General features: G+C 52.5%; 2 protein-coding genes across 8 annotated transcripts; one reads left to right on the forward strand and one right to left on the reverse strand.

The window, feature by feature from the left end:
- The first annotated feature begins 2,966 nt into the window (after positions 1–2,966).
- SYCE2 (synaptonemal complex central element protein 2) lies at positions 2,967–17,541 on the forward strand. Of its 7 annotated transcripts, none has more exons than XM_058727853.1 (5): positions 2,967–3,110; positions 3,760–3,875; positions 14,401–14,575; positions 16,038–16,226; positions 17,367–17,541. In XM_058727853.1, exons 1-5 carry the CDS (start codon positions 3,096–3,098, stop codon positions 17,412–17,414), a joined length of 543 nt encoding a protein of 180 aa, XP_058583836.1. In that variant the 5' UTR covers positions 2,967–3,095; the 3' UTR covers positions 17,415–17,541. The 7 variants fall into 7 exon arrangements, with proteins under 7 accessions (XP_058583836.1, XP_058583835.1, XP_058583833.1 ...); XM_058727852.1 differs by having other exon boundaries at positions 2,968–3,110; positions 14,365–14,575; XM_058727850.1 differs by having other exon boundaries at positions 3,050–3,110; positions 3,742–3,875; positions 14,365–14,575.
- GCDH (glutaryl-CoA dehydrogenase) lies at positions 16,689–22,958 on the reverse strand. The gene is made up of 12 exons (XM_058727846.1): positions 22,813–22,958; positions 22,597–22,726; positions 22,472–22,507; positions 22,035–22,178; positions 21,822–21,884; positions 21,382–21,552; positions 20,541–20,670; positions 20,243–20,459; positions 19,612–19,715; positions 19,226–19,351; positions 18,737–18,897; positions 16,689–17,277 (listed from the first exon to the last, which is right to left on the reverse strand). The coding sequence occupies exons 2-12, from the start codon at positions 22,685–22,687 to the stop codon at positions 17,204–17,206; spliced, it is 1,317 nt and encodes a 438-aa protein (XP_058583829.1). The 5' UTR covers positions 22,688–22,726; positions 22,813–22,958; the 3' UTR covers positions 16,689–17,203.
- Positions 22,959–23,897: the final 939 nt, after the last annotated feature.

The following is a 23,897-nucleotide window of genomic DNA, read 5'->3' on the forward strand; positions in this document are numbered from 1 at the left end:
TATGGTGCCTTTCCTTAGGGATGGAGGAGTGTGAGGAGTCCTTGGTGTGAGGGGTGGTGGGTTGGGGATCCTGGAACCTCAGGAGCCCCTGGCTTGCCTGAGCCTGCTCCATCCCCCTGGGGAGGACTGGCTCCATCAAGCATTTACCCATCACCTGGTGGTGCCAGGCTGTCTGTCCTCTAGGTGAATGGAACAGAAGCCCCCCCCCCCATTTGGGAGGGGAAGGTCAAGGCAGGTGCCGAGATTCCCCCTGGGAGCCCAGCATGGTGGGGTGACAGGGGCAACTTTAAAACACCGCCCCCTCCCCTCCTCTTTTTTTTAAAGAGCAGTTTCTGGCGCACAGCAAAATTGCACAGAAAGTACGGAAATTTCCCCGTATACCTTCCCCCCCCGCGCATGCACAGCCTCCCTTCTGTCAACATCTTCGCCGCCAGAGGGGTGCATTTGTTACAATGAATGAAGTGCACAGTCACCCACGGTTGGTTCATGGTTTACATTGTGGTTCATGCTCGGTGTTGTACCTTGTCTGGGTTTGGACAACGTAAGATGATGTGTTTCCATCGCTACGGTATCGTGCAGAGTATTTTCACTGCCCTAAAAGTCTTGTGCTCCGCCTGTTCATCCCTCCATCCTCCCCCTAAAAAGCTGCTCTTTTTATGTTAGGAAAAAAATTCTCATAAGGGGCACCTGAGTGGCTCAGTGGGTTAAGCGTCTGGCTTCAGCTCAGGTCATGATCTCACAGAACGTGAACATTGAACGGTGAGTGGGATCTCTGTTTCTGTGCAGGTACTTTAAAGCAAATCTCAGCCCCCACGTTGCTCACCCCACATCTTCAGGGTCAGTGCACTTTGGAAATGTGAACAGTTGTATAACCATGAAGCCGTCGTTAAACCCAAACAGTTGGCAGCTGAGGCCCTGGGCTTCTCCAGTCCCAGGGCCTGTGGGCACCAATCTCCCAAGGGCTACTTGGTTGATTTTTTTTCCTTTATTTCAAATTAATTCACTCGTACGGAAAAATACTCATTCATGCAACAAATGTGCACCTCCTGAGTCCCAGCAACGTCCTGAGCTGAAGACCGCAAAGCTGACTCAGGTCCCTGCCCTTGAGAGCTGGCGTGAGGGTGGGGGGGGGGGGGGGGGGAGGGAACACAGGAGGCATAAACAGATAAATGCAGAAATGGGAAAGGGAGAGGTGAGGCCACAGAAAAATGAAGGTGGGTGGGGAAGGTGAAGCATATATAATGTTAAAATTAAGCCTAACGGGCACCTGGGTGGCTCAGACGGTTGAGCGTCCGACTTTGGCTCAGGTCATGATCTCGCGGTCTGTGAGTTCGAGCCCCACATCAGGCTCTGTGCTGACAGCTCAGAGCCTGGAGCCTGCTTCGGAATCTGTGTCCCCCTCTCTCTCCGCCCCACCCCTGCTTGTGCTCTCTCTTTTTCAAAAATGAATAAACATTAAAAAAAAAAAAAAAAAAGCCTAACACCATCTGCCCAGGTTGGATCAAATGGGCACATTGTATATTTGTTTTGGGTCTTTCACATTTTAGATCCATGTGCCTAATGGTTTGAAGAGCCTGTGGGCTTGTCCTGTCTCCTTTAGCCAGCACCTTGCTGAGATTGCTCCCTCCTAAATTTGGTGTTTCTCATTCTCCTGTGTTTTTAAGCTTTTGCTATTGTATATATTATCTTCACAAAACATGGTTGGACTTTGCTTGTCTTCAGAAGTTACACAGACGCTGCACCATTAAAAAAAAATTCCAGCAAATTGCGTGTTGCTTTTGTTCCCGGTCACTGTGTACGTGTTTGTGTGTGCATGCTTAACAGTAAATCTTTGAGATTTTTCTCAGATAATCCTCAAATCTTCAAATCTGGTGCTGCAGGAAGCTACATTTTGCTTACATTGTGGCTTTGCCACAAGATACTAGTGTTAGCTGCTTTGTATTAAACTATTGTGTTCCATAGGTTTTTCTCTGAATCCCTTACAGTAGTCTGACGTTTTAGATTTTATTGCCTCAGTTACAGGCAAAGATGGATTTCGAGATTGAGTGGCAGTTTTATGCCGCCCCCGCCCCGCCCCCTCCAGCCCCTCTTGCTGGTTAGAGAGCCCAGATTCAAGCCACGTTCTCCAGAATGTAGGTGTCAAGATGTGTGCCCGTCCTTGTGTGGCAGGAGACAGAGCCCCGCGCAGGATCCCTGCTGCCTCTCCTACCTGGACACTATGCCAGGTGTTTCAGAGAGCAGGTCCACCTTACCAGTGAACTGGAGCAAAATCCTAACCCCTTGCTTCGGCTCCCAGCCCAAACCTGCCCAACATTGATCCCTCACCCACAACCCCTGTTTCTCCCTCCCCACTAGGCCTAGCTGCTCAAGCACACTTGAGTTTGCTCCCCTCAGGACCTTTGCACTGCAAACGCCTATTCAAATCCTTTGCCCATTTTTAAGGGGGGGGGGGGGTTGTCTTATCCAGTTGTAAGAATTCTTTGTAGATGCTGGCTGAGTTATGAATACATGTTTTGCAAATATTTTCTCCCCATCTTTGACGCCTCAAGTGTCCATTATTATTGTTATTACTACCATTGTTCGTAAGAGATATGGGTCCGAGTCTGTAAAGGCCAGACCCTACCAAGCTTTTAAGAAGCTGACAGTTTTAGAGTGCACAAGTAACTCTGACTCAAGGTGGCACTGCATAAACTTTTTCACTTAAGGCAATAGGTCACAATCAAAGAACAGCAACCGTGAGGCCTTTTTCTTGCACAGATTTCACGGGACAGCGCGGGTGAAGTGAAACCTAAGCACTAACGCCGAGACAGCTCGATGCCCCCCACCCACAGGGCGCCCAGGATCCTCCCTTCTGGGCACACGCACGCCCAGAGACCGCCCCCTCCTCCCTCCAGGCGGCGCCCGCTGCGCGCGCAGCCCCTGGGACGGCCCAACCGCGGATTAACGGCCGACTCCGCCCCGCTGCGCGCGCAAGTTCCCAGAAAGAGGCGGAACCAGGCGCGCGTGATGCAGCACGTGCCCGGGGGGCGCGCGAGCCGGGGGGCGGGGCCGGCGCGTGCGCAGAGAGAGTGAAGGAGAAGGCGGGAAAAGACAGGATGGAGCGGCAGGGAGTACGCGGCGTTTGTTGCCTTCGCGTGGGCGGCGGGCGGACAGACTGGGAACGGCCGAGATCTCGGGCTTCCCTGGAGGACCAGAACCCGGCCGCTTGCCCCCTACCGTCGAGGCCACGCCTCGCCCGGCCGGGCCCCGATTTCTTGACTGACTGACCGGGCCCTGACTGACGGACGGGGGGGCTGTGTGGCTGACACGGGCCGGAAGGACAGACTTCCACGCATGGCGCGTGGCAGGAGCAGGGTAGAGAAAGTCTCAGACACCCAGGCGCCGCACCCTTTTCTTTTCTACTTTTTCCCCTGCCTCTTCTCCTTCCTCGAAGGACTCGAGCCAGCACACACACCCCCAGTTAGGAGCCCGGGGCCCCCAGCGCGCCTCCCGGAGCCCCTGCCCTCACCCCAGCCCGCCCTGGTCTCCCCGCCTCCGTCCTCCGGCGCTCCGGGCGCAGGGCCGTCCCAGCGCACGTCCCCGACCTCGTGGTGCCCGTCCCAGCCCCGCGCGTCTCTCCTGGGGGGGGGGGGTCCCCGGCCTTGCGCAGCGGCACACGGAGGTGCCCGGGGTCGAAGGGACGGGAAAGGGGAGGGGGGGGGGTCTGACCCCTTCTCGCCTTCCCTCCTCTGGCCTCTCAAGCGCTGGCTGTGCTCACAGGTGGACCTGCCCCACGTAGAGTGCAAGGACCCAGAGCCACAGCCGCTGGGGGACAGCAAGGAGCGGCAGCAGGACGAGGAGAGCCGCGAAGAGGAAGCCGGTCGGGGGCCAGCCAGGTGAGGAAGCCCCCCCACCCCCCACCCCGGCCCGACGGGGTCCACACCCTTCTCGTTCCCCCACCCCGGTTCTTCCGCGAGCCCCTGCCGGTGTCTGCTTTGGGTGCCTTTGCCCCGCGGAGAGGTCGCGCACCTGCTACGTGCCCGGCATGGTGAAAAGCGCTGGGACACAGCCGGGAGCTGACACTCGAGTGGAGGAGACAGACTGGGGGGAGCGGCGGGAGCGGGAGGGGATAGGGAGAGAGTAGTGCCGGTTCAGATCAGAGAATCGCGGAAGTCTTCTTGGAGGAGGTGACGAGTGAACCCTGAGGGTAGGCAGAACTGTGCGGGAGGAGCCCAAGAGGAAGCTGGTAAGAGAGACAGACAGGTTAATGGGACTTTGGGTGTTCGTTGCCCGTGAAAAGGTTTGAAATCGGGGGACACGAGGAGACGACAAGCCGGGCAAGGACTGTTGTTAATAAAGCTTTATTGGCACATAGGCACGCTCGACTGTGGCTGCTTCTGCCCAGTCGAGTTTTTGCGGCTGAGACCACAGGGCCCCCAAAGCTGAAAAGGTTTACTACCCGGACCTTTGTAGAGGTTTGGAGTCCTCTGGGAGAAGACATTAAAAGTGTCCCTCTGGCTGCCGTGTGTAGAGAATAGATGGGCGAGGGCAGGAGTGGAATCTGGGAGACCAGTGAGGAGGGAGTCGGAATCATCCAGGTGCCAGGTGATTCCAACGTGGCCTGGGGTGATCTGCTGAGATGATGAGAAGTCGGATTCTGGATATATTTAAGAAGGGGTGGGGGGGCGCCTGGGTGGCTCGGTCGGTTAAGCGTCCGACTTCGGCTCAGGTCATGATCTCACGGTCCATGAGTTCGAGCCCCGCGTCGGGCTCTGTGCTGACAGCTCAGACCCTGGAGCCTGTTTCAGATTCTGTGTCTCCCTCTCTGCCCCTCCCCCGTTCATGCTCTATCTCTCTCTGTCTCAAAAATAAATAAACGTTAAAAAAAATTAAAAAAAAAAAGAAAGTGGGACGGACAGAAACAGCCAAGGGACTAGCTGCTGGAGCCAAAGAAAGAGCGGCATATCAGGGATGACCCACACAGCTTTTCTCTCGCACATTTCTTTATTCACTACGTAAGTTTCTTTACTGAGGGTCGTCTTTGGCCGGACGCTGATGCCGAGCATGCAGCAGTGAACAAATCGGAATTTCTGCCGTCCTGGAGCTTTCTTTCACCGAGCAATATGCACTTAAAGTTCCTCTGTGTCTTCTCGTGGCTCGATAGCCCATTTCTTCCCGGTGCTGAATAACACTCCATGGTCTGGATAGACCGCAGTTTGCGCATCCGTTCACCTGCTGAAGGACGTCTCGGTTGCTTCCACGTTTGGGCAATTCTGAACAAAGCTGCTGTAAACATTCATGTGCAGGTTTTTGAGTGGACCTGAGTTTTCACTTCCTTTGGGAAAATACCGAGGAGCACAAGTGCTAGATCAGACGATAAGAGTATATTTAGTTTTGTCAGAAACTTCCAAACTCCTTCCAAAGGGGCTGTGCCAGCTTATAGCCCCGTCATGAATGAGAGAGTGTTCCTGTGGCTTGGCATCCTCGCTAGCATTTGGTGTTGTCGGTATTTTGGATTTTTCACCATTTTAATAAGTGTGAAGTAGTATCTCCTTGTTGTGTTGACTTAGAGTTTCCTGAGGAGATACGAAGTCAAACAGCTTCTCATTTGCATGTTTGTCATCCATATGTCTTTTCTGGTGAGCTGTCCAGATCTTTTGCTCATTCTTTAATCTGGTTGTTTATTTCCTTATTGGTTGGTTTTTGTTTTGTTTTGTTTTGAGAGAGAGAGAGAGAGAAAGTGCAAGCAGGGGAGATGCAGAGGGAGAGAGGGAATCACAAGCAGGCTACACGCTCCACGTGAGCCCAGCGTGGGGCTCGATCTCATGATCGTGAGATCATGACCTGAACCAAATTCAAGAGTCGGACGCTCAACCGACTGAGCCACCCAGGTGCCCCTGTTTCCTTACTGTTTCGAAGAGTTCGTTGTATATTTTAGACCAGTCCTTTCTCAGGCATGTATTTCACAACGATTTTCTCCCAGTTTGTGGCCTGTCCTTTCATTCAGTTTGTTCACTGTGTCTTTTGCAGAGCAGAAGTTTTTCATTTTAATGAAGTCCAACTTACCAATTTTTTTCTGTTGATGTTATATCTAAGAAGGTCCTCTAGATTCTTTCCTTTGATATCTTCCGGAAGTTTTATAGTCTTGTGTTTGACATTCAGGTCTGTGATCTAGTTTTTGTGAAAGTGTGAGATCTGTGTCTAGCTTTTTTCCCCCCTACCGCTCTCCAGTTATTTCAACACCATTTGTTGTAAAGACTCGTTTCTCCGTTGAATTTTCTTTGCTCCTTTGTCAAAGATCAGTTGACTGTATATGTGTGGGTCTATTTCTGGGCTCTCTACTCTGTTCTCTTGATCTGTCGTCTGTTTGTTCACCAATAGCACACTATCTGGATCACTGCAGCTTTATAGTAAGTTGAGGTCAAGTAGCATCAGTCCTCCGCCTTTGTTCTTCTACTTCAGTATTGTATTGGCTATTCTAGGTCTATTGCTGAGCTGATTTTCTAAAAGACAAATTAATAATAATGTGATTTCAATTGGTGGCAAGTGCTGTGAAGAAGCAAAATAGGGTAAGGACCAACTAGAGTGATAGGGAGTTTGGAGTAGTCGGGGAAGTTCTCTAAGGAGGTCTCGGGAGAAGAAACAGCCGCGAGGCCTCGGGGGCCCATATATGCCAGGCCGAGGATGAAGTCTCTGAGGTAGGAATAAGCTTGGTGTGTTCACAAAACAGTGGTAAGCCCATTATATCAGGCGTTGTGATTGGCAGCAGGGATCCCCTGAGTCCACTGGGCAGATGTGTTCATACCCTCCCGGTGCTTCCATCTGACCGAGAGGCAGATGCTGAACAAGCACTGACGAAGAGATTGGGGTGCTGGGAAAACATTTCCCCCGGGGACAGCCAGCCCTGAATAGGGAGCCAGAGATGGCGCCCTTGAAGAAGCAGCACTGAATCCAAAGGTAAGGGAGAGTGGATGTTGGGTGGCTATGGGGGTCGGGAGGAGGAGTTTAGAAGAGTTCATGCAAAGCCCCTGTGCGGTTCAGGGAGCTGAAGGCAGGTCATTGTGGCTTGGTGTGGGTGTGGGTGTGGGTGGGAGTGCAACAGGAACGCCGGAGAGCTTGGCAGACGCCAGGTCACAAGGCGTTGTGTCAGCTATGGACTTACTCTGAGGACTTTTTTGGTAATAACTTTATTGAGATATAATTCACGTGCTTTACAATTCACGAACTTACAATGTACAATTCAGTTGTTTTTAGTATATTCACAGAGCTGTGCAACCATCACCACAGTCAGCTATAACCTTTTCTTCGCCCCAAAAAGAAACCTTGCACCGCTTAACCATCATCCCCTAGTCTCTGCATCTTCCCCAGCCCCCTGGTAACCACTACTCTCTGTTTCCATGAATTTGCTTCTGCTGGACATTTCATATAAATGGAATCCTACACTTATGTGGTCCTTTGTGACTGGTTTCTATCACTGAGCCCAGTGTCTTCAGGGTTTATCCATGTATCAGAACTTCATTTCTCTATGCGGCTGAATAATATTCTATATTATGGGATCCACCACATTTTATTTATCCATTCATTGGTTGATGGACATTTGAGTTGTTTCTGCTTTTTGGTCCTTGTGAGTAATGCTGCTGTGAAGATCCATGTACAAATTTTAGTGTGGACATATATTTTTTCATTTCTCTGGGATAGATACCTAGGAGGGGAATTGCTGTGGCAGAGACGCGCCATGTTCTGGTTCCTGTATTCCAAAGACACTGGCTGCGTTGTGGAGAATGGGTGGGAGGGGACGTGAGTGGACACGGGGAGACCTCCCCTGGAGGTAGCATCTAGCAGGGCAGATGGAGAGGAACTCTTGAGAGGGTGGCAGGATCATTGAGTGAGGCATGAGGAAGGGGAAGAACCAAGGATGCCTCCCGGCTAGTGTGCTACGAAACAGTGAAAATGCCCGTGTGTCAGGCATTGTGATTGGCACCAGGGACCCTCCTGCTGTGGTGTGCTGGAGCCAGCGCCTCCCAGCTCGAAAGAGCTGGTTCTACACATCTCTTCCCAACATAGCACTTAGTGACTTTTTGTTGGTAGCTTGCGATTGGCTATAGTGGGAGTCTGCACCATGGAAATTGGCAAGCATTACCGATCAGACCTTTTTTTCTCCCCCACAGAGAGCCACTTGCTAAGTGTTTACTAGCACACCGCTTTAGACTGGTTTCCAGCAGGTAGTGGTTTCGGTGGCAGAGGCAAGAACACGGGTTCCATTTTACCCTTATTGAGCTTGAGGTGACTGGGGACATGCATGCGAACGCATCCAGAAGACAGCCGGACTTGCTGACCTGGAACTCAGGATGGGACAGGGGACTACAGGTGGACTGTGGGTGTCACTGTTTCAGAGACAGGGGCAGGGTGAGTGAGCTCACCTGGGGAAGGAGTGAGACAAGGCCAGGCTCAGGACAGGACTCTGAGGACTCTGGGTATAAAGCCAGCTTCTCCCCACCTCCCAGATTCCTCAGTTGTAAAGCAGGCTACAAGGTGAGGTGGTTTCTAGATGTGTATTATCAATTCAGGACCAGAAAAAAAGAAGGAAATGACTGAAGTCATTTGCTTGATAACATCTTCCTGCAAATAGCATGTTTAGACCTGGATTTAAGTGACAGACACAGACAATAGCATAGCAAAGACTTCATAAGTTCCACAGGAGCTTTGGGCCGAAAAAACAGATGGATTAGAACCGGTGCAAGGGCCAATTAATAGATCAGCAGCAGACACTCAGTGACATGATTAAAATGTGAACACATTTTGGGAGAGAAAAGCAGAATGTGAAGAATGGGTTCAGTAGCTTTGAGTCAAACCTTCCCCCTTCCTGGCTGTACTTCAGCAAAACCTCATTTTGCCCAAGCAGCGGAGATTCTGTTGTGTTCCTCCTTGAATGTTTGATTAGCTTGCCTCCCCTCCTGGGCCTGCCGCCTGCGGTGGTCAGAAGTGGCTGGCGGGTTGTTTACTTGTATATCTGTTAGAGGCCACGGAGGGAGGGCCCCGCCAGCCAGCGGGCGGCTCTGGCTCAGACGCCTGCCAATCACAGCTTTACCTGGAGCGAACAGATGGTCTCTTTACTTAGACCCATTTCCTCACCGTTCCCGGGCCCCCTGCCAGCGCGGGCCCTACTCGGGAACTGTGTCCTAATCCTCACAACCGAATTTGGGACTCCTTAGGAGGACAGATCGTAAAAGATGACCGTGGTAAAGTGTTCACAGCCCCCACCCCGAGTCTCCCCCACTCGACCCCTCTGCGGGCCATGCACACCCAGCCTGCTTTGTTGGGCCTACTTCCGTTCTCTGGCATCCATCCAGAGTTGGGCAGCAGAAGCAGGCCTGGGAATGGGAGAAGCCAATGAAGAGGACCCTGTGCATTTTGTTTATTAAAGTTAATTGGTGAACGCAGGCCCAGGGAAGCCTATGATTCATTAGCATCCCGATTAATATGCAGCTGCTGAGTATTAAGAAAAATGAAATGGAAAGAAGGAAATCCCCAAAGGAGAGGTTGGAAAAAATCAGGAAGCTCTCTGCAGACATCTGATGCAGGCCTTTGTCCCACCACGAAATTTGAATGAGATGAATTCAAGTGATTTTTCACGATTTGCATAGCTGCCATGAAGCCCGCTCCAGCCCCATCCCTCGAGCCTGAGAAAGGAGCCACTTTGAACTGTCAGCAGCTCCAGCAGCTTGTGAGCAATTACATAAAAAGAAGCACCTGTTTTTATCGTTGATTTTAATTTCAGGATCCTTACACTGTCGGGACAAGGCAACCATGGGTACAAGGAAGTTTGTGAGCAGGAATGTTTCACCTGGCTCTGGAAGAAGTTCCTTCCTTTAAGCATTCATTGAATATCTGTGCCGCCTTGGGGATGTGCAGAATGCAGCCCCCATCCTGACCGTGCCCAGTGTGCTGGAAGGATTGAATGTGTATAAACCACGGGAGTGTTGTGATCAGTAAGTGGAGGTGCTGTGGGTGCAGTAGCAGAACTCCGAATGGTGAAGTTGTATGAAGGGAAAGTCATTTCAGGCAAAAGCTGATGGGTTTGGTGAAGTTGTTGAAGGTTCCAAATTGCTCAGAGTGGAGGGTAGAAAGGGAAGGTGGCAGCTAGGGCCCTCCCTGGAAGGCCCTGTGTGCCGTGCTAGGGAATGTACTTGATCCTGTGGCAGGTGAGAACTCTCATAAGCTGTCAGGCAGGAGTAGGACATCAAATTGCAGTTCAGAAGGTCCCTAGGGACCGGGTGAGACATGATAGGTGAATTGCACATGATGGAGACCAAATGATAGATTTGGGAGAGATTAAGGAGTTAGAAAGGAGGGCTTTCTCACAGGATGTGGAGGATCAGAGAGAAGCTGGACTCTAGACTCACTGCTGAGTTTCTGGCATGGGAACTAGGTGGCTTTTGGTGTCATAGGAGGATGTTGATACCAGCGTGCAAATTCGAAGGAGTTTCAGATGCTTCTGGGACGGCTAAGTAGAGAAGGTCTGGAGGTAGTCAGATATGTTGTTGGGAGCTCAGGAGACAGACATGGACCAAGAATAAGCTTGAAGGTTGTGGTAGCTTGAAGATGGATGGTAATGAAAGCCCTTGCTGGCCATTCATTTATTCCATGCCCCTTTACTACTGCTATCATGAAACGTAGGTGAGTGACACATAGCCCAGTCCTCCCAGAGACTATGGGGGAGAGGCTAAGGTGCAGTCGGTGACACGGTGGGTGCTGTGTGCACGTAACTCAGCCAGAAGAGAGTTTCTAGAAGAGGCAGGATGTAGGTAGGGAAAAGGACTGCCAGGGCATTCCAGCTACAAGGGTGCCTTTGGGGAATGACAGGTTGTGCACTGTGAGGTGGTGGGTTAGCAGGAAAGGCCAACAGGGAGGAGGTTTGAGGGTTCTGGCTTCAGAGCAAGGATGTGAACGATGGTGTAAAGGGAAGAGAGCAGGGCCAGCAACAGAGCCTGGGGATGCCACGTGATGGGAATGGCAGGGAAGGGTGGAGCCAGAAGGTCAAGGGACTTATGGTCTGAGGTATCTTCCAGGTGCCACTGGGGACCTTGGCAGGAGACTCTTCATTTGAGAACTGGGGCAGGAACAAGTGGGCTGAGAAGAGAGTGAGAGGTGAGACATGTGCTCAGAAAGTGTCAGCAGCTCTTTCTAGAAGAGCTACGTGGCTGTGAAGGGGAGGAAAGAGGAAGGTGGCTGGCCGAGGGATAGCTGGTGTTTGAGGGGAGGGGTATGGGTATGTGTGTTGTTTTAATACGTAAAACTGGAGATGCCATGCCTTGGAAAGGGCCAGCCCAGAAGAGAGATCAAAGGTACAAGAAGAGGGCAAGGTGCAAAGGGGATTGGGATCAGGAGCCTGGCAGAGGCATGGAACCCTTCACTGACTGCCAAGCTGGGAGTTTGGAAAGAGGAAGGGTAGTTGTGGATGCATTTATGGGGGGTGCAGTGGAGGGAGTTATTGGCCTGCACTGTTTCTGTGTCTGCTCAGCCTGAGGGGAAGCAAGTGTGGGATCAGGGACAGGAGAATTATGAAAGTTTGGAATGACTTGAGAGGAATGAGAAGGAGGAGACCAGAGCACAGGCAGGATTCCCAGTCCTAAGGACTCCCAGAGGCTCGAGAGCAAGACTCTGCAGTAACCCTGTTCACGGGATCATGATTTCGTCCAATGTCATTCAAGTTCCTGAGTTTGAGAAAAAATACAGCACTTGGTTACGAGAGTCAGGGTGGAGTTTTGGTGTGGGTGTGACACAGGGTTGAAGGGAAGAGCAACTGAGGCCCCCAGCTGGAGACTGAAGTAATAGAGCCCCTGGTTTAGGCTGAACAGGAGGGCAGTCAGTGCTTGAGGTCTCAGGGAAATCAAACGCCAGGTTTTCTTGAACCTCTGTCCCCAACTTCATTACCATCATGCAAAGCATGCCTGTCTTTTTAGGAGCCATCCATTTTGTGTTTTTCACATGCATCCAAATGTTACAAAAGTCTGAATGTGAAAATACCAGTGTGGGGGTGCCTCACAGTCTCAGGGTTGTGAGTTTGAGCCCCATGTTGGGTGTAGAGATTACTTAAGAATAAAATCTTAAGGGGCACCTTAAGTCAGTCAGTTAAGCATCTGACTTTGACACAGGTCATGATCTCATGGTTTGTGCGCTCGAGCCCTGCTTCTCTCTCTCTGCCCCTCATGGGATTCTCTCTCTCTCTCTCTGCCCCTCACTCACTTGAGTCCTTTCCTCTTCCCCCCCCAAAAATAATAAATTTTCTAAAAATCTTAAAAAATAAGAAAAAAGTGACAGTGTCCAAGGTCTGAATTAATCTTCTTTTGCCTCACTTCCCTGAAGGAAAGGAGTAATCGCAAGCTAAGGGGGTCATAAACTCCTTTGGTAAACCTTTGTCCTACAGTAAAATGACTTTTTATGAGAATGCTCAGGAAGCCTTTAGTTGCTCTGTTGTTTTCTAGTTGACATAAGTCTTTGCTATAGATCATCTGCCTCAGGGACACATTTTCCCATCTTGATAAATGCACGCGTGTCCTGCCTTGGAGGCTGGTGAACTTGTATGTTTTGTACAAAGCCAGAGGAGGAAAGAATAGATCAGATGGAAGGTGTCCTTAATTCATTCGACAAACAATGGAAGATTTACTATGTGGTGGGTGCTGGGAATTCAGAGATAAATAGGACACAGCCCTCTGGCGGGGGGGAGGGGGGGGAAGGGATGTGAGTTGTGACAAGCACATGCAGTGATAGAGACAGGCACAGCGTCCTGGACACGTTCTCAAAGGAGCATTGGCCTGGGCTAGGCCTCATAGATCAAGTCAGAGAGTCAGCACAAGCCAATGAGGCAAGAAATGATCTGTCAAAAGGAATACTCAAGGGCCAGGACACAACTGAAGTCTTGGGCCTGGGAACTTTCATGCAGATGAGAGCTCTGGACACCCAGGCTCTTGTGCTTAGGGATTTTACTGTGCTTGTATCCTGAGCCAAATGAAGAGCTTAGCCAGTCAGGAAACCACCAAGAAAAAATAGTTTTATGGGGGAAGCATCCAAAACTCAAGATGTAATTTTCTAAGGAATCGGTGCCTGGCTTGTGGTCTTGGCTGACCTTATGGTTGCTCGTCACCTGGTGTGTTTAGGAACTGCTCTCTTGGCACCTCTGAGTCTCAGCCATTAAGACCTGGGAGGACCTCAGAGGGTGAAGAAACTGAGGACCCCAGGGGCAGCAGGACGTGGGCTGCGAGTCAGGCCACCTGGGTGCCACACCCAGCTCTGCCACACACTGGCAGAGAAAGTGACATAACCACGCTGAGCCTGTGTCCTCAGCTATGAGGTAGGTAAAGATGATGAGTGGACCAACCCCAAAGCATGGTCAAGAGGATGCAGCACAGGCGTTGAGCTTAGCACAGTGCCTGACAGATGGAAGGTGCTTACAGATCAGATAAACCAGAGATAAAGGACAAAAAGAAATGGGGCCCAGAAACAATGATGCAAGTCCCCCTAATCCTGTTTAAAGAAGAGAGAGATTTGGGGCACCTGGGTGGCTCAGTCGGTTAAGCATCCAACTTTAGCTTGGGTCATGATCTCACCGCTCATGAGTTTGAGCCCCATGTTGGGCTCTGTGCTGACAGCTCAGAGCCTGGAGCCTGCTTCGGATTCTGTGTCTCCTTCTCTTTCTACCCCTTCCCCACTCCTACTCTGTCTCTCAAAAATAAATAAACGTTACAAAATTAAAAAAAAAAAACAAAACTCTTGCAGGTCTTGAGAAAGCAATCTATATGCAGACTCCTTTTAAAAAAAATTTTTAAATGTTTATTTTGAGAGAGAGAACACACACAAGAGCAGGGGAGGGGCAGGGAGAGAGAGAATCTCAAAGCAAGCTTCGCGGTATCGGTGCAGAGCCTAACATGGGGCTCGATCTCTCGAACCATGAGATCATGACCTGAGCCGAAATCAAGAGTCAGACACTCAACTGAATAAGCCACCCAGGCACGCAATATATGCAGAATCCTTCTAGATTTTTACAGTCTCTGCCCGGATCTATAGTTGTTTATATACTATAAATAGTTTAACTGATGCTTATTTCAAAGCAGCAAGTGGTGTAATGAAATGACTGTGGGTTTTGGACTCAGGCAAATCCCCCTGTTCTGGAACCTTAGGTGGATTTTGTTTGCACCTCTGGGTCTGTTTCCTCAATTATAAAATGAGGATACTGCCCCTGCCTCTCAGGGCAGTGTGTGAATGAAATAAACAAGCGTCGCCCACAGGAGACACACAACACTGGTTCCCCTCCCACCACAGAGCTAATTCAGATCAGCAGCACTCTCAGGAGAGCTTGGTGTTGACCTCAGTTTCCTGTACTTTCAGAAGTCAGGTTTCTAGCCCCTCTATCGCCACCTCCAGTGCCAACCGCCAGCTGATGATGCTAGAAGGGAAGTCAGGACCCTACTTTTCCTCTCTGGACTTGAGCATCGACATCCTGAAGAAGAGGGCCCAGGACCTGATTGAAAACATCAACGAGAGCAGGCAGAAGGACCATGCACTCATGACCAACTTCAGGGACAGCCTCAAGATCAAGGTGACAGATTCTCCCACACACTGCAAAGCCCCGGTCTGCAGGGAGAGGGAGTCCTATGTAAAGGGTGAAAGGGGAGGGAACGAGCTGCTGCTGCTAAGCGAACTGCATATAGTACCACATGACAGGGCCAGGATGAGGAATGAAGGTCCCTCTTGCACCCACAGCCCAGCCGGCCCTCTTATTTCATGCCAGGGCTAATGGCCAGGGGAGTAGGGACTGAGACAGAGCCTTCATTGTCACACCCATTTGTCCTCCAAAAGTTGAATGGTTTGTGGGGTGTCTGACTGGCTCAGTCAGTATAGTCTGCAACTTTTTTTTTTTAATGTTTGTTTCTTTTTTTTGAGAGAGAGAGAGACAGAGTGTGAGCAGGGGAGGGGCAGAGAGAGAGAGGGAGACATAGAATCCAAAGCAGGCTCCAGGCTCTGAGCCATCAGCACAGAGCCTGACGTGGAGCTTGAACCCAAAAGCTGTGAGATCATGACCTGAGCTGAAGTCAGACGCTCAACTGATGAGCCACCCAGGCGCCCCTATAGCCTGCAACTCTTGATCTTGAGGTTTTAAGTTCAACCCCACATGGGGTGTAGAGATTAGCTAAAATTCTGGGGCACCTGGGTGGCTCAGTTGGTTATAAGTGTCTGACTTTGGCTCAGGTCATGATCTCACTGTTCGTGGGTTTGAGTCCTGCATTGCACTCTGCTGTCAGCGCAGAGTGAATTCTGTCTCCCTCTCTCTCCGCCCCTCCTGCATGCATTCTCTCTCCCTCTCGCTCAAAAATAAAAATAAACATTAAAAAAAATTTCTATGATCCCACTACCCAGAGGCTACTTTGTCACATTTTCTTTTTGAGAGACAGAGACAGAGCATGGGGCGGGGGGGGGGGGGGGGGGGCGCAGAGAGTGAGAGGGAGACACAGAATCCGAAGCAGGCTCCAGGCTCTGAGCCGTCAGCACAGAGCCCGATGTGGGGCTCGAACCCACGAACTGTGAGATCATGACCTGAGTGGAAGTCGGACGCTTAACTGATTGAGCCACTCAGGCACCCCTGTTACATATTTCCTCACTAACTTGTTTGAGTCTGTTCAATATATATATACATACATATATCTGGGTGACTCAGTCAGTTGAGCATCTGACTCTTGATTTTGGCTCAGGTCATGATCTCACTGTTTGTGGAATCGAACCCTGCATCAGGCTCAACAGCACGGAGCCTGCTTGGGATTCTCTCTCTCCCTTCCTCTCTCTCTCTCTCTCTCTCTCTCTGCCTCTCCCCTGCTGTGCTTTTTCTCTCTCTCAAAATAAATAAACATTAAAAAAAATTCAAAATACAGGCAATTTCACCTCCAGTCACCGGAATTTTTTTACCATTTTTATAAGATATATTGCAGAAATCTTAGCCATTTAAAACAAATGTCTTGTGATGTCCCTTCCTTGATTTTCTAAAAATATGCCTTATTCTTTAAAAGGTTTCAGACCTGACAGAGAAGCTAGAAGAGAGGATGTATCAGATTTACAATCACCACAACAAGATCATTCAGGAAAAGCTCCAAGAGTTCACCCAGAAAATGGCAAAGATCAGCCATTTGGAGACAGAGCTCAAACAAGTGTGCCACACCGTGGAGACAGTGTACAAAGATCTGTGCATCCAGCCTGAGGTACGAGATATAAACTCCTGCATGGGGCCACCTCCTGAGGAAGGAGAGTTGTGGAGGCTAAGACGAAAGCAAATGTCAACACAAACCAAGTCTGTCAGCACCGTGCCCAGCCCTAAACCCCACAGGGGCCACTGTCACTGCAAAAATCCTTCAGATGCTCTTGCCGTCTCACTGGTGGCCCCAGGTTCCCCTCTGCGGTGGTGTGTCTGAGCTGAGAAGCTGGACCGCTGTTATTTCCCACCACTGTGTGGTCAGCTGTGTGGTGACAGAAAGGACAAAGGCCTCTCTGTCTACAGCCCTCAGCCCTGGTCAGCACCTAACCAGGATTATTACAGCAGAGCCCAAGACTCAAGACACAGGCCAGACCACTTGAGGGGGGGGATCCCCACCACACGGCCCCATGTTTTTCCTGTGACCGAAATGACTTCTTGGGTGCTTACGATTAAACATGGCCCAACACTGTGGGGTCAGACATGCAGACTCTTTATTATTCTCTCTTTCGCTTTCATTCTGCTCCAACCTCCAGCATAAGGCACTTACCCCCAGGATGGGAGGATCAGAGGGCACACAGTGAACTTGCTGTGGCAGGCGGTGGGGGGGGGGGGGGGGGGGGGGCACGGGGAGGCGGGATTTGCTCAGTCAGACATCAGATCAGTGTCACAGAGACTGCTTCCATGTCCCTCTCCTTCCCTCTCCCTGCTGCCCTGTCAAGAGAAGCTTCTGTTCCAAGATAAGTGGAATCCATTCCCATCCACAGTTAAAAGTGGGTTGAGAAACTTGGTACAGAGAGTCCCATCTTCTTTTTAAGGAACACATTTGAATGACTTCAAAGGGAAAATTTTGATAATTAAGAATCAGTGTCTCTCACTTCCCACTATAAAAATTGGCTCCATCTGCCACCTCCCTGAGTAAGCTCAGAGCGTAGCATTTCCCTGGGAAGGAGCCGGAGGCCATCTGGGCTCCCGGGTGAAGTGTGCTCACTTGCTGGCCGTGAACGCTTGGATCCCCGTGATTGCCCTTCCAAGGATCAGAGCATGAATGTCGTGAGTGCCTGGACAAGACAAATACAGAGTTGGTTTGGAGTCTGAACAGCTCATGACTTCCCTTTAAAGTCAATCTTCATGTCTCTCCTCCCCCTAGGCTATTACTGCAGAAGAAGAACAAACCCACAGAGATGGTGAGAGCTGACAGCTTCTGGGAGAGTCCCCGCTTAGGCTCAGAGGCCACCATTCAGGCCATGCTGAGAAAATTGTTTTTCACAGTTCTGTAAGGCATCTTGGCAAAAAATGAAATAAAATAAAATAATCCAAAAGTCCTTGTGCCAGACCCAAAACTTCAGCAAGCCCAGCTCTGGCCTTGGGCCCAGCTTTGGCACTCCCTACGCTTGGCAAATTCACCCCCTCCCCTGCACAGGTGGTTAAATGTTTGATTTTCAACCCATTCATGCTCCTTTCCCAGAGGCTGAGATTGCTGCAGAGCTCTGTGGGGACAGGTCAGGCCCTTCTTAGCTACAGATGGGATGGGAAAGCAAGTATCAGACAGATTGCTTGTCCCAGCTGATCTCCCCTGTCCTAAAGCCACTATCCCCATGTCCCACATCCTCTGCTCTTAACTCTGGGTAGCATTTTACAGCCCTCAATGCTCTTATATGCTTTTCCTCAGCTTAAAGGGGTAGAAGGCAGGGATTGCTGCCTCCTTCTTATGGAGCAAAATAAGTGTGCTTATTTCCTAAAGTGTATATCTGACCTGGTCCCTCCCCTGCATAAAACACCCTGAAGGCCCTCCTCTGCTTGTCCTCAGGGTCATTCCCACACCTCAACCCTCCCTCTTGCTTTTTCTGGAATGTCCCATCCAGAATAGCATACAGAAGCTATTTCAAAAAAAAGAAAGAATAAGAAAAAGCTATTTCACTGCCTCTGCCCAGGGAGCTATACCTCTCTTAAGGCCTAACATGCTCCCACTTTCTTCCCAAGATAAGCACCCGCCTCTTACAACTCCCCCTTTTTCTGTCTGGCTCATACTAGACTGTACTACTTTTTTTAATGATTTTTTTTCCATGTCTGTCTTCCCCAGGGGTTCTGGGCCCAGTGTTAGTCACAACCAGTTCCCAGGTGCAGACACCACAGCCTGATCATGATTTATCTTTTTTTTTTTTTTTTTCTCTTAACATAAAAGGGAGTGGTGATTCCTGTGTGTAGCTGCACTCTTGCTCCCTGGCATCCACCAGCTCACTCTAGGCATCGTGCCCCACTCTGGGGATGCCCAAGGAGGTTGGAAGCAGTCTGGGGAGCACCCCTCCTCCCGAGCACCCTGGGGGAAAGGGCTGAGACCATTTCACTTCCACAGTCCCAGTGTGAGCTACCCCTAATAAGAATACAGAGTGGGACTTGTCCCAGGTCACACTGCTAGTGATGACAACTGGGAGCAGGGCTCAGGCCTGCTGTCCCCACCCCCCTTCTCTAGACAGTGAGGCCGCTGTAACACTCCTCCCCACAGAGCCCCAGCCCTACCTTCATAGGTGTTCACAGACTCCAGGTTCATGACATGCCGGATCACGTGATACTCATCAGAAATCCCATTCCCCCCTAGCATGTCTCGGGCCTGGCGGGCGATATCCAGGGCCTTCCCACAGTTATTCCTCTTCAGCAGGGAGACCATTTCCGGAGTGGCCCTGGGAGTGGCACAGACATGGAACAAGTAAGGGGTCACAAAAACCTGACCCCAGGCATCCCTAAGCCCTGGGCAACCCCCCCCCTGGGCAAAGCCAGGGGAAAAGATTCCCCAAGTCACAGACACAGCAGCAGACACTGAACTCCCAGTTAGGGATAAGCGGGCAGTCTTGTCCCATCAAGGCCAAGAGGGCAAGAAGAGATAGGTCCCCAGGAACCACCAGGCAGGAAGGACATTTCTCCCCAGGGCCAGCCACCACCATGTCCAGGAGGGGCACGGCGTCCCTTCCTTGCTGCCTCCACCCTGCTTCCCCGATATGCGGCCCCTACTTGTCTTGGTCCTTTAAGCGGCCAAGCTGCAGGCAGGCGTGAAGGCCCAGCGTGATCTCAGTGAGCATGTCTGCCAGCTTCTTCTGAATCAGCTGGTTCCTGGCCAGTGGGGCTCCAAACTGGATCCTAGGCGGGCAAGTTCAGGGTAAGTATGAGCAAGTTCACGCCCCAGCCTAGGAAGCCTTCCCAGGCTGCCTCAGCCCTCGCTAAGTTCACCCTGGCCGTGTCATTGACTCAGCCCCTCACTGCTCAAAAGGACTTCCCAGGCTGTTACACCGAGTGAGAAACTTACGTCCGGTGGGCGGGGAATGGGGAGACACCAGTTGGGTAAGGGATGGAGCCCCTGCCCCCCCATCCCCAAGAGCCCTCCTGGCAACCCCACAAACCTATCCAGGGTGTACTGCCGGGCTGTGTGCAAACAGAATTCGGCAGCTCCGAGCACGCCCCAGGTGATGCCAAACCGGGCATTGTTTAGGCAGCCAAAGGGCCCCTGTAGGGTTGAGAGAGGGGCCTCAGCCCCACCGGGAGCTGAAAGGCCCTGTTCTCAAGTAGGGGGAAGCCCCCTCTCCAGACACGCAGTCAGTATAAACAGAGGGACTCAGGGCAGCCATTTGGATCCCACACGGTCCTGGCACCAGAGCTCATGCACAGCAAGTCTTGCTCGGCGCCTGCTCACCCTTGGTTTGCACGCAGTTTTACCCAGCCCAGGATCTGGGTTGGATGCTCAGGTCTAGGAGGTGACATAAGGAGACAAAAAGATGCACACGCATCAAAGGGTTAAACTGGTTCCGGACTGTATGTGGCCAGGGCAGAGCCGGTATGAGCAAGATGGTCACCAAAGGGGCAACTTCCACACATCGGAGAGCCAAGCAGAACCTCTCAGAATCACTAGTGTGTGGGCTCCACAAGCGCAGGGACTGTGTCTGTTCCCCAGCTGGGTCCCCGGCCCGGCGCCTGCCCAAGAAAGCTGAGCCAGCAGGTGAGCTGATACCAGTTCCCAAGGTGGCCATTGCTCACCGACAGACCAGATACGTCAGGCAGCACGTTCTCCTCCGGCACCTCCACACCGTCCATGACGATCATGCCTGTGGACGACGCCCGCAGGGAGAACTTGCCCTCAATCTTGGGGGCTGAGAGGCCCCGCATCCCCTTCTCCAGCAGGAAGCCCCGAATGCGGCCATCTTCACATCGAGCCCACACTACAAACAGGTCGGCCACAGGTGAATTGGTGATCCTGGGGGAGGGACAGGCAGTGAGGATCTGGCCACCTCCCCCCTGCCCCTGCCCACCTGCCTGAGACACCCAGACCCCTCACCAGGTCTTGGTCCCGTTGAGGGTGTAGCTCTTGTTAGATGGGTTGTGACGGGCTCTGGTCTCCATGCTGCCAGGGTCACTCCCGTGGTTGGGCTCTGTGAGCCCGAAGCAGCCCAGGAGCTCCCCCTTGGCTGCAGGCACAAGACAGGGTCACAAATCTGCCAGTCCCCCACTCATCCCCTCAACTGAAAATTGTCAGTCTCTCGATCAAGCCAGGCCAAAGGCAGATCCAACCCTGCTCTCGTGGCACTCCCAGGGGGTATGGGGACAGCCTCAGCCCCCCAGGCCACAGTAACAATGCCACGATGGGGAGAGGCCGCCCCAGGAGTCAGGAAGGAGTCAGATAATCTGTCTTAAAGTCAGTGAAAAGGAGTTAAGCAGGAGGAGGAAGGACGGAGAAGAGTGGTCCCAGCAGGGGGTACAGATGTGCCAAGGCCCAGTAGTACATTCGGAGAATCCCAAGAAGCCGAGTCTGGCTGAGGAGAAGCAGTCAAGAGAGTGGCCAAAGGTGAGCTGGAATGGTCAGCAGAGGCCTACTCATGTGCGGCCTCGTGGACTCAGTCAGGAAGTTAAGACTTTAAACTCTGGGCTGGGGATGGGGGAGCAAATTAGGAGGGAGATGATGGTGGTGAGAGAGGGGCAGAGTCGAGAGAGAGACCTAGGAGGGGACGGTCCGGATCAGACGGAGCAGCGGGGCCCCGGGATCTGCAGGGAATCTCGGTGGCCACTGGGGCTATCTTGGAAGTAGGGGAAGAAGGCAGGCTCTGGGGACAGTCCCATTCCTAAGTTCCAGACCACTGGGATGGTCTGGTTTCCGGCAGGCTCCACAGGCAGCTGCTCACCCAGCCGGGGCAGGTACTTCTGCTGCTGGGCCTTGCTGCCATAGGCGTAGATGGGGTGCATGACGAGGGAAGACTGGACGCTCATTGCTGACCTATAGCCGCTATCCACCCGCTCCAGCTCTCGGGCTAGGAGCCCATAGGCCACAGAAGAGACTCCAGCACAGCCATACCCTGAGGGGAGGGGAGGGAAGATAGGGCAATGGGAGACAAAGCCCAGTGTGATTCCTGGGGTCCAAGAGACAGAGCTACATAAGGGAGCCCAAGGAGGGGGCGCCAAGCTGGCCCTAGCTTGAGGGTTTATTCATTTTCCCTCGCAGCCACTTTCAGAAGGAGGCGTAACAGCCTCGATTTGCAGATTGGGAAACTCAGGATCAGGGATAGGAAGGGGCTTTCCAGGACACAGTGGGGGCGGCGGCGTGTGGAGATAAATCTGTCCCTACCTTTGATGGTGGGGCCCAGCACACCAAGCTCCCCCATCTCCGAGATGATCTCCCGGTGAAAAACTGCAAAGAGACGGATGCCCACATTCAGGCCCAGCCCCAGCCCACTGGAGCCCCCATCCCAGCGGCACAGGAGTCCAGGCGCCCAGCTAAAGCAGGCAGAGCAGGTGCGCACGGTAGGGAGTGCCCACCCACCCCCGCCTGCCTGGGCACCTTCGTTGCGATTGGCCAGCAGGATTCGGGGCATGAGGCGCTCCTGGCAGTAGGTGCGGAAGGTGTCCCTGATGAGGATCTCATCCGCGGTCAGCTGCTCCTCCAGCAGCAGCGGGTCCCTCCAGTCAAATTCAGGACGTGAGGCTGGGACAGGGAGCAGAGATTGGGGCCGGGCTTGACTCAGCCCAGCCCACCACCGCACCCTCCTCTCCTGGAATCCTCAGCCCCACTCCTCCACTCCCATCTGGCTCCTGGTGGATGTGGGTTGCAGAGAAGACTGACAAGATGGCATTTCTCCGGGAAACTCACTGCCTCTGGCCCTGGCCACGCCCTGCCTCCCCGCCCCGGCAGTCGTCGATCCTGGGACAGAACCCACCCGGGGCAGACAGACAGCTGGACAAGGGCCGCAGCCGCCCGGCGCAAGGAGGGGTCCTTACACTTGGCCGCTCGGTTCTGTGTCTTCCCGCCCTTTTCTGCAAACACAGGACGGGAAAGTCACCCCGGGAATGTTCCCGAGCCTCCAGTTCCACCCTCCCCGCCCTGCCCCCGACCCGGCACTGACCAGTTTGCGTCGCCGCCGAGCCCCACCCGCGCAGGAGGCTCAGGCCTGGTCCACGGCTCAGCAGCCGCCCGGAAACGCCTCTCAGGGCCATTTGAGCAGCGGACGGGCAAGCGGAGCAACCACGGCCAACCTGGAGGAGCAGGGGCGTCAGAGCGGCGTGGCTCCCACCGGCAGGCCTGGCCCCCGGCACCAATCGCCCCTCTCGCCGGTGCTTACCTGAGGCCTCCGCGCTCACCGTACGGTCCACAGTACAACACGCAAAAGCTTCTGACCTCTGGAGGGGGTGGGAGGGGCGGATGCCGAATGGGGCCTCTCATTGGTGTGTGCTCGGACTCGGCTCCTCCGCAGCTCTGCCTTTTAAAAGGGCCACGGTAGCCTTGCCTGTGGAGCCAGCTTGGCCCAGGCCAAGCTTTATTAGCTGCTTTAAGAAGCAGAACAGGGAGGGGGCGGAAGGTGAGTGCTGGGAGCCAATTGGCCAGCTGGATTCCTGTTCTGATTGGCCCTAGGCGGGGGCTCGGCCTACACCTGATTGGTCAGTTGCAGGGGGGCGTGTGCGGAGGGATTCTGGCGTTTAAGTGAGGCCACTGACGCCCGAGAAAAAAAAGAGTCCTGGAACCCAGACCTCGATGTCTCCTCTAATGGGTGCCGTGGGGGTGTGGGGTGGGCTCCAGCGGGCGATCTCAGTCCAACCTGCCAGTCTGTTCCAGGAAGTATGGGTAGCCACGTGTGACTGCGTGCGTGACTTGGAGTGATGCCACGCGCTGTGCTTCAAACGTCTACGTGTGTGATTGTGGCTCTGCATCTGTATGTGGATGCGTGCGCGACGTTGTGGGGCGGTTGACTGTGGGGCGGTTGTGTGCCACTGTAACTGGGGCTGTGGCTGTGTGCCCGAATGTCTGTGCATTTGTAAGCTGGTGTGACGGTGTTCCGTGTGGTCGTGTGTCTGTATGTGTGATTCTACGTTGTGATGGTTTTCTCTCTAGGTGTGTCTATTATTTATGTGACAACACGGCTGGATATTTGTGTGTGTGTGTGTGTGTGTGTGTGTGTGTGTGGTTGCGTACCTACATGTGTCAGTGTGATTTGGCCTATGTGCACTTGTGTGTGATTGTGTGATACGAGTGTCCGCCTGAGTGAATGGCTAGGCTCACCCAGGTCACGTTTACGAGCATTTGTGCGATGTACATTTGAAACTGGATGCACTGTGCTTAACCATCTCTGTATCTAAGAGGCACGTATCTACCATGACATGGCCTTTTCCCAGGTGGGGAAAGTAAAGCCCAGAAAGCAGAATGATCTTA

Source organism: Neofelis nebulosa, chromosome 4 (genome assembly GCF_028018385.1).
Source record: "Neofelis nebulosa isolate mNeoNeb1 chromosome 4, mNeoNeb1.pri, whole genome shotgun sequence".
Lineage (NCBI taxonomy): Eukaryota > Metazoa > Chordata > Mammalia > Carnivora > Felidae > Neofelis > Neofelis nebulosa.

Coding starts and splice junctions, on each gene's coding strand:
- SYCE2 (XM_058727847.1), top strand. CDS start 3,334: ATGGCGCGTGGCAGGAGCAGGGTAGAGAAAGTCTCAGACACCCAGGCG. Junction 3,460..3,759: donor AGCCAGCACACACACCCCCA/GTTAGGAGCCCG, acceptor CTGTGCTCACAG/GTGGACCTGCCCCACGTAGA. Junction 16,227..17,366: donor ATCTGTGCATCCAGCCTGAG/GTACGAGATATA, acceptor TCCTCCCCCTAG/GCTATTACTGCAGAAGAAGA.
- GCDH (XM_058727846.1), bottom strand. CDS start 22,687: ATGGCCCTGAGAGGCGTTTCCGGGCGGCTGCTGAGCCGTGGACCAGGC. Junction 21,885..22,034: donor GCTGGCCAATCGCAACGAAG/GTGCCCAGGCAG, acceptor GTCTCTTTGCAG/TTTTTCACCGGGAGATCATC. Junction 20,671..21,381: donor GAAGTACCTGCCCCGGCTGG/GTGAGCAGCTGC, acceptor TTGTGCCTGCAG/CCAAGGGGGAGCTCCTGGGC.